At 45.3% G+C, this 9,222-nt stretch overlaps 1 protein-coding gene across 1 annotated transcript; it reads right to left on the bottom strand.

The window, feature by feature from the left end:
• Positions 1-1,547: 1,547 nt before the first annotated feature.
• Positions 1,548-8,653, bottom strand: cfap53 (cilia and flagella associated protein 53). The gene is made up of 8 exons (XM_061215723.1): positions 8,512-8,653; positions 7,762-7,991; positions 6,824-6,997; positions 5,968-6,271; positions 5,216-5,431; positions 4,256-4,472; positions 2,707-2,809; positions 1,548-2,114 (listed from the first exon to the last, which is right to left on the bottom strand). The coding sequence occupies exons 1-8, from the start codon at positions 8,566-8,568 to the stop codon at positions 1,880-1,882; spliced, it is 1,536 nt and encodes a 511-aa protein (XP_061071707.1). The 5' UTR covers positions 8,569-8,653; the 3' UTR covers positions 1,548-1,879.
• Between the last annotated feature and the right edge of the window lie 569 nt (positions 8,654-9,222).

Genomic DNA, 9,222 nt, shown 5'->3' with positions numbered 1-9,222 from the left:
AGACCAGGCTGCTCATAACCTTACAGAATTGTGAGCCTGACCAGGCTGCTCATAACCTTACAGTCCTGTGAGCCTGACCAGGCTGCTCATAACCTTACAGCACTATGAGCCTGACCAGGCTACTCATAACCTTACAATACTATGAGCCTGACCAGGCTGCTCATAACCTTACAGCACTATGAGCCTGACCAGGCTGCTCATAACCTTACAGTACTGTGAGCCTGACCAGGCTGCTCATAACCTTACAGTACTGTGAGCCTGACCAGGCTACTCATAAACGTATAGCACTATGAGCCTGACCAGACTGCTCATAACCTTACAGCACTATGAGCCTGACCAAGCTGCTTGCTATATTGTTTTAATGTTGATAGTTTAACTGTATTATGGTTTATGATAATATGCAGTGTTGATGTGGTAAACTTAAATCTGGTGGTGCTGCTGGTTTTCATTCTTCTTCATCTCTAATCGCTGGTTTAGATAAGAGCGAAGTTACTGGCCATTAATCAATCAATTACCAATTACCTACCCAGAGGAACTCCATTTTGTACTGATTATTTGTTGTGTATTGTGTCATGACCTGCCAAGGGACTGTAGATGGAAATGAGCTGTAGCTAACTCTGGTGTTAATGTGTAATGTTAAAGAATTACACATGGTCCCTGTGAAATAACTGAAATAAATTCAATAAAAATAAAATAAAGAAATGAAAACCAGCAGCAGTTCTGTCCTCAAGGGCCAAATTTGAGTATCCCTGGTACAGGCTAATGACTGGTTCAGTCTTTCCTAATTTGTTTTCATTCCATTTGCTTTTCCAGCAGAAACACACAGGCTAGCCTTAGCATGCATACAGCACAGCAGTTGTGGAGCAGTGAAGCCGTATGGTTGGGATTTATATAGCGCCTTTATCCAAAGCGCTGTACAATTGATGCTTCTCATTCATCCATTCATACACACACTCACACATCGACGGCGATTGGCTGCCATGCAAGGCGCCGACCAGCTCGTCAGGAGCGTTTGGGCTTTAGGTGTCTTGCTCAGAGACACTTCGACACAGCCTGGGCGGGGGATCGAAGCGGCAACCCTCCGACTGCCAGACGACTGTTCTTACTGCCTGAGCCATGGCACCCCTAGCAGTGAAGCCGTATGGTTGTAATTCGTAATGTAAAATCATTTCTGACTGTTTTCTTTGTAACTTTTGATTTGAATACAGTGAGTTGGGCTCACATTCTGTTGCTTTGTGTTTTTCTGTATAATAATGCATATAACACAATTAACCACTGCCATTTAGTAGTGGTAGTAGTGGTACCACCAAGTAATGGTAGTGGGTAATGGCAATATTTAACATTCAGTAAAACAATACTCACTCGGAGGTATTAAAGAATACATTTATTGATCGTGAAAAAGTAAAAATTGATTAAACAAGGATATTCAATGCTGCCAACAGATTGTGGCGAAAATAATTTCAGAAGACATATATTGCAACATATCACATGGAAATAACTACATCCTTTAATCTATACACACTGCATCAGATTATTTATCTCACTACTAATGAATATCTTTGCAATGGCTTCTTACTGAATAACTTGGGTATAATCATGACATATTTCATCTGCTAATTCAGGGATACGATTTTTCCGGATTAATGTTCAGACCATAAATGTCTCTGCGGATCTTTGAGTGCCAAGGGTTTTGATGTGTGTGTGTGTGTGTGTGTGTGTGTGTGCACTTATGTCATACTTAAGTCCTCTGTGTGTGTGCAGCGTGTATATCTGTGTGTGTCTATCTGTAAGCGTGCGTGCGTCTGCATGCGCGTGTGTGTGTGTGTGTGCGTGTGTGTGTATATCTGTGTGTGTGTGTGTGTGTGTGTGTGTTCCTCCGTCACTCCCCGTGGCAGGAGGGAGCAGCCTTGGGCCTCCTGAAGGGGTGTATGAGCTCAGTGCTGGACTGGGCCTGGTTCAGCACCTGCTGCAGCTTCTTCCTGTAGTGCTCCTGGAAGGCCACGCCCTGCTGGTGCTCCTGCTCCTGCTCCGCCCTCTCTGTGTCCCTCTGCCGCTGCCGGACCAGGATCTGGGACAGCAGGTCGGCCTGGTGCTCCTGACTGGCTCTCTTCACACTGAGGAGGGCCAGGCACTGCCATCACCGTACTGACACCCCTTTGCACGTGTCATTTACGTACACTTTGATTTCAGCTGCACGCTTGTGCAGACTACTGGGATGGAATAATACAATAGGGATAGGCTGGCTGTGATACCACCTTACCCTATGAGAAAACAGGATTTTTATTTTTCTGTTTATATCCATCAGACATGGTGAATCAAAAGTAGGGTCTAGCTCCAGCTCTACGGCAAACATCAATCGGGTGAATGCAATGTGTGTGTGTGTAATGTGTGTATGTGTGTGTGTGAGTGTGTGTGTAATGTGTGTATGTGTGTGTGTGTGTGTGTGTATAGTGTGTGTATGTGTGTGTGAGTGTGTGCGTAATGTGTGCATGTGTGTGTGTGTAATATATGTGTGTGTGTATGTGTGTGTGAGTGTGTGTGTGTGTATGTTTGTGTGTGTAATGTGTGTATGTGTGTGTGTGTGTGTGGGTATGTGTGTGTGTGTGTAATGTGTGTATGTGTGTGTGTGTGTGTATGTGTGTGTGTGTGTAATGTGTGTATGTGTGTGTGTGTGTGTGTGTGTGAGTGTGTGTGCATACTCCATACCTGTCCTTCTCCTCTTTCTCCAGCTCTTTGCTCTGCTCGATGATGCTCTGCAGCTCCTCTTTCTCCCTGGCTAGTTCAGCCTGTTTCACCATGTTCTGATCCACTGAAACGCACAGGACATAACATGTTCTGATCCACTGTGGAAACGAACAGCACATAACATTTTCTGATCCACTGAAACACACAGCACATAACATGTTCTGATCCACTGAAACGCACAGCACATAACAGTCCAGGTGCATTCTGAATCCAATATAAAAGGCCAATAGAATATTTAGGGTAACTCTCTTTAATGTTGCGTAACTTTCACTCTGTAATGAGCGATAGGTGTGTAACTCACTCTGTAATGGGCGATAGGTGCGTAACGGTCACTCTGTAATGGTGCGCAACGGTCACTCTGTAATGAGCGATAGGTGTGTAACTCACTCTGTAATGGGGGATAGGTACGTAACGGTCCCTCTTACGTTTCTCCTGTATCTGAGCGATAGGTGTGTAATGGTCACTCTGTAATGGTGCGTAACGGTCACTCTGTAATGGGCGATAGGTGTGTAATGGTCACTCTGTAATGGTGTGTAATGGTCACTCTGTAATGGTGCGTAACGGTCACTCTGTAATGGCCGATAGGTGCATAACGGTCACTCTGTAATGGTGCATAACGGTCACTCTGTAATGGGTGATAGGTGTGTAACTGTCACTCTGTAATGGTGCGTAACAGTCACTCTGTAATGGTGTGTAACGGTCACTCTGTAATGATGCGTAACGGTCACTCTGTAATGGGCGATAGGTGCGTAACGGTCAGTCTGTAATGGTGTCTAACGGTCACTCTGTAATGGTGCGTAACGGTCACTGTAATGGTGCGTAACGGTCACTCTGTAATGGGTGATAGGTGCGTAAGGGTCACTCTGTAATGGTGCGTAACGGTCACTCTGTAATGGTGCGTAACGGTCACTCTGTAATGGGCGATAGGTGCGTAACGGTCAGTCTGTAATGGTGTCTAACGGTCACTCTGTAATGGTGCATAACGGTCACTCTGTAATGGTGCGTAACGGTCACTCTGTAATGGGCGATAGGTGCGTAACGGTCAGTCTGTAAAGGTGTCTAACGGTTACTCTGTAATGGTGCGTAACGGTCACTCTGTTATGGTGCGTAACAGTCACTCTGTAATGGGTGATAGGTGCGTAACAGTCAGTCTGTAATGGTGCGTAACGGTCACTCTGTAATGGGTGATAGGTGCGTAACGGTCACTCTGTAATGGGTGATAGGTGCATAACGGTCACTCTGTAATGGGTGATGGGTGTGTAACAGTCACTCTTACGTTTCTCCTGTATCTGAGCGATAGGTGTGCAATGGTCACTCTGTAATGGTGCGTAACGGTCACTCTGTAATGGGTGATAGGTGTGTAACAGTCACTCTTACATTTCTCCTGTATCTGAGCGATAGGTGTGCAATGGTCACTCTGTAATGGTGCCTAACGGTCACTCTGTAATGGGTGATAGGTGCGTAACGGTCACTCTGTAATGGGTGATAGGTGTGTAACAGTCACTCTTACGTTTCTCCTGTATCTGGGCGCGTCGGGTGTCCATCACCTCCCTCATGAGGCGGTCCCGGGCCTCGCGCTCCTTGCGGAACTGCTCGGAGCGCCGGGCCCAGTTCTGCTGCAGCTCCTCCTCGAACAGCCGCTCCGCCTCCGCCTCTTGCTGCTTCTGCTCCTCCAATTGCGCGGCCAGGTACTGCCGGTACCGCTGCTGCTCCGCCCGCAGCTGCAGCTGTGGGGTCAGAGGTCAGCTCTCGTCCCTGTCCTCACTGTTCATCCACTGCAACCCCCCCCCCCCCCCCGGCTCCTCCCTCACCCCTCCCCCAGCCCCCCACCATGCACAGCTCCCATTCCCTTTCCCATCCCTCCCCTGGCCCCTCCCCACCCATCGCTCTCACAGATTCTACAGACGTCACAGATACTCAACTCCCTGTCCTCCCTGGTGTAAAATCCAGCCACTACTACCTTGAAATTACAAGCTACCACCTGTTTCAATTCCCAGTGACCAGCAGGTCAAAACATGTTGAGTATGGAGCTGGTCTGAGTTGGTCAACCAGCAACCAGCTGTTGAGTCTACTAGCTTGAGTTTTTCTTAATCAGGGCTTAACTCTGGGTCTCCCTCTTGTCGAAGTACTATAAAGTCGCAGTGGATGCTCTGTACTGCAGCATAGCATCGGAACCCCTTGTGGGTGCCTCTCTGCACACTCTCCTGGAGCAGAGAGGACCAAACATGGATCAAACATGTAATTGTTTTGGATTCAATAACTTTTCTGTGCTTGATTGATCTTGCCTGGTGCAACTGAGCCAACCAAGCGGACCAGAAGGTATGGCTTGCACTTTTTGAGGGTATTTCATAGGTTCCAAACAGCTTAGAAAAGTATTTGAATGCAAAACAATGAGTTATTTGACCCAGGTCTGGAGAAGACAGGAGAGGAGGAGCATCTGGTTGGTGTCTGGTGTCCGTGGCTCTCTCACCTTCCTCTCGTGGCGGTCCAGGCCCTCGTCCTTCAGCTCGGTCAGCTGCTTCATGATGCTCATGTCCAGGGCCAGCTCGTCCTGCTGCTCCCGGGCCAGACGCCTCATCTTCTGCCTCAGAGACAGCTCCAGCTGCCTCCTGGTCTGCTGCTGGCTCTGCACCTTCTGCCTGTAGCCCCTCTGCTCCTCCAGACGCATCACTTCCTGCTGCTCGCGCTACAGGGGGAGAGAGGGGAAGCTTACACTCAAGCATCACTTCCTGTGCAGGGACACTGCACAGTTCTCATCAAAATGACAGATAGGCTACCTAATTACATTTCCGCCCTCTCTGCCAAAGCTAATGTGTAGTATGCTTTCTGGCACAAGATGGCTGCCATGGATCGCCCAGGGTAGTTACCATTACCATTATAATTTGTTAATAGACTGCATTAAAAAAAGTTATGACGGTAGAACCGGCTCATCTTTAGTGCGGAGTCAAAATTTGACCATATCACCCAGGTTTCCGGGACTATTACATTACATTAATGGCATTTGGTAGATGCTCTTATCCAGAGCGACGTACAATTGATTAGACTAAGCAGGAGACAATCCTCCCCTGGAGCAATGCAGGGTCAAGGGCTGTGCAGCTCTTATTGTGGCTACACCGGGGATCAAACCAATGACCTTGGTGTCCCAGTCATGTACCTTAACCACTACGCTACAGGCCAGCCCTATTGTCTGAGTAAGGACAGAGATGTCACCCCATGCCATACCAGCAGCTGGGCTTCTTCCTCTTTGAGCTGCCGGTCCTGAATCCTCTGATTCTCCTTGGCCTCCATCTGCACGCACAGGAAGTCCGCCTGCTGGCGGTTGCTATGGTTCCGCAGCTCCGCCTCCTTCTCCTCCCGCTCCTGCTTGGCCAGCCGGTCGTTCTCCCAGAGCTGGGCGTACAGACGGTCTTCCTCCTGCAGCTGCTGCTTCTCCTGGTCCTGGCTGCGCAGCTGGTGGGCCCGCTCTGCGCAGACGGCCTCGCGCAGACGCTGCGTCTGCACCTCCCGCAGCTCCTCACACTGCTCCCTGCCACACACACAGGCCCGTCAAAAGCTGAAATCAAAATGCACTTCAATTCCTCGTAACCATATGAACACGTCTTAAAGCATGTATTCCATGAAATCAACAGAATTGCAATACTTGTGTATTTTCGCACCAAGGTTTTTCTTTTACATCCACTCACTGGGGAACGATTTGAATTTACATCTTAAGTTCATTGTGTACCAGTGGGCGTGTATGCCAATCAAATGTCTCTCTTTCTGTTCCCCTCCAATCAGTGTCCCTTCTGCCTCCTCATTTGACATCAGTCAAATCAACTGTCCGCCCTTCAGAAACTCCCCTTGAAAGAATCGTTTCACTCACGTATACATCAGTATACATCATATCGTGGAAGCTAGCGGTACTCATACCTTCATACCATCATGTAAATATGTACAATATGGTGATGGACATGATTTAGGATATACACTACTGTACTCTATTGTGTCATCTTAAACAATGCAAAAAAAAAAATATATACAAGTAACGCAAATACTACACCAGAGTAAGGGCGATATTACCACACGTCTTACATCTCACCTAAAAAGCTGATCCAGTTTCTCTGTCACCATTCTCTGTCTGTCGCTCTCCCTTCTCTCCTTCAGTTCCTTCGCTCTCCTGATCATTTTTTCCTGTCTCTCCATCGCCGTCTCCCTCTTATCCTCCATCTCCTGGAGAAGCTGTTTCTCCTCCGCTTCCAGCAGGTCTCGCAGTCTGGGAGCACAATAATGATAGTAATCACTGAGCTACACTTTGAAGACACTGTTCTCAACTTAGTTTCCAAAAATGTCAGAGCAGCAGGCAGTGATGCAATTAAAAGGCAGCCGAATATCCAATAAAGACATGATGTATCGATAAATGTCATATTTAAAAAAACTGTAAAATTCAATGAAATTAGAAGGCAGAAGACATAGTATTCTGGAAGCAGTCATTAAGATACATTCAGTCACAGTGTATTATCCATCCATCCATTATCTTAACCCGCTTATCCTGAACAGGGTTGCAGGGGGGCTGGAGCCTATCCCAGCATACATTGGGCAAAAGGCAGGAATACACCCTGGACAGGTCGCCAGTCCATCACAGGGCACACACACCATTCACTCACACCTATGGGCAATTTAGACTCTCCAATCAGCCTAACCTGCATGTCTTTGGACTGTGGGAGGAAACCGGAGTACCCGGAGGAAACCCATGCAGACACGGGGAGAACATGCAAACTGGCCGACGGGGATTCGAACCCAGGACCTCCTTGCTGTGAGGCGGCAGTGCTACCCACTGCACCATCCGTGCCGCCCACAGTGTATTATGTGTAAACAATATTGTTTGTATTTCTGGTCTAGGGGCATCAAGTGGCATTTTGTAGAATGACAGTATTTAAATTATTTACAAAAAAATCTATTTTATAGTTATTGGTCTGCGTTATTTCAATTGATAATCACGAAAGAATTTACAGAAATTAGGTAAGCACGCTAATGAACCTCTCTCTCCGATCATCAACGCTCATTCGATGTTCCTCCAGGGCATCCTGCACCCGCCTCCGGATGGTTCCCAGCACAATGCGTTTCCCCGTGGTCTTCTCCCAGTTATTCTTCAGGTCGCAGGTCTTCTGATACCGGGTGAAATCCTCAAGCTTTTCATATGCTTCTTCTTTCTTTCTCCTTTCCAGGATAATGTGGTCGACAGGTTTCGATGATGGTAACTTCCCTCTCTATGAAATATGCAACATTAGTTTGCCGATTTGGTAACGCTGTGGTCAGAATTATCAAGCAGTTGACTTTATGGTTAACTTATTTTGTCAAGAGACAACCCAAACAGGTTATATTCGTTTTCAATTAATATTCCACAACTGTCTTGTGAGTTAACTAACAGTTTGAGCACAGTGGTTCTGTGGCAGTAAGTTATTCAACATTGGCTAGAGTCTTTGGAGTCTTTAACAGATATGTCGAGTAGCTAAGTTAATATTAGCTATCTTACAAATTAATGGTCTGTTTTAGCTAACGTTCGAAAACTGAACTATAGCTAATCAGTGGACTGCTATGCTAACTTGGGCTATGCGATTAAGTTAGATATAAATGTACAATTTAATCGCAGCCAACAGTTTAATCTCTCTTGTCTGTAAATTGCCTGGTTTTCTTGTAATTTAACTTTCTTGTAAGTTAACTTACTCCACCTTAGCAAACCAGCGTGCTATGTTAAGTTATCCAAACGTTATTTATGCCTGTACTTACCACGGCAACTGAATGCGGCGTTGGCCCCGTTACTTCTCGTACCCTATTAAGAATCATATTTTACAATGAAAGTCTTTTAAATTAATGTCACTCGAATAAACAATGTTATATAAAGACGACGAACAATTCATATAGGCTGAACCGCGTTCAGAAACTAGCCTAACGTTATTTTCAGTGACTAGAAAACGGCCTTTGATAGCGTTCCTGTCTGAATGGACAAGATTTGTTTACGGAACAACTTAGTGGCTGCCAAGGCAACCAATGCCCCTAGAAAGATGGTCAATATATCCGTATTCCCTTTTCAGTTCATGGTTTAATGTTTGTTGGTGATGATGATGATGATGATGATGATGATGATGATGATGATATTATTATTATTATTATTATTATTATTATTATTATTATTATTATTATTATATTATAACAATAATAATAATAATAATAATAATAATAATAATAATAATAATAATAATATAATAATAATAATAATAATAATAATAGTACTACTACTACTAAAAATTATTATTATAGTTTAAACTCAGCACTCTGGTGTTTTATAGAACAACGTATTAACAAGAAAAAATATTAGCACGTTTATAAACATGTTTAATGTGCAGGCATTCTTCAGATAAATAACATACATAATGACAAATTCAGAGAACACTATAAATCTATAAATAATAGACGTTTATATCCTGATAACTGCAATAA

Source organism: Conger conger, chromosome 12 (genome assembly GCF_963514075.1).
Source record: "Conger conger chromosome 12, fConCon1.1, whole genome shotgun sequence".
NCBI classification, from domain to species: domain Eukaryota; kingdom Metazoa; phylum Chordata; class Actinopteri; order Anguilliformes; family Congridae; genus Conger; species Conger conger.
This window is presented reverse-complemented; position numbering and strand designations above follow the sequence as displayed.

Coding starts and splice junctions, on each gene's coding strand:
- cfap53 (XM_061215723.1), bottom strand. CDS start 8,568: ATGATTCTTAATAGGGTACGAGAAGTAACGGGGCCAACGCCGCATTCA. Junction 7,992..8,511: donor CGCCGCATTCAGTTGCCGTG/GTAAGTACAGGC, acceptor CATATTTCATAG/AGAGGGAAGTTACCATCATC. Junction 2,115..2,706: donor GAGAAAGAGGAGAAGGACAG/GTATGGAGTATG, acceptor GGCCCTCCTCAG/TGTGAAGAGAGCCAGTCAGG.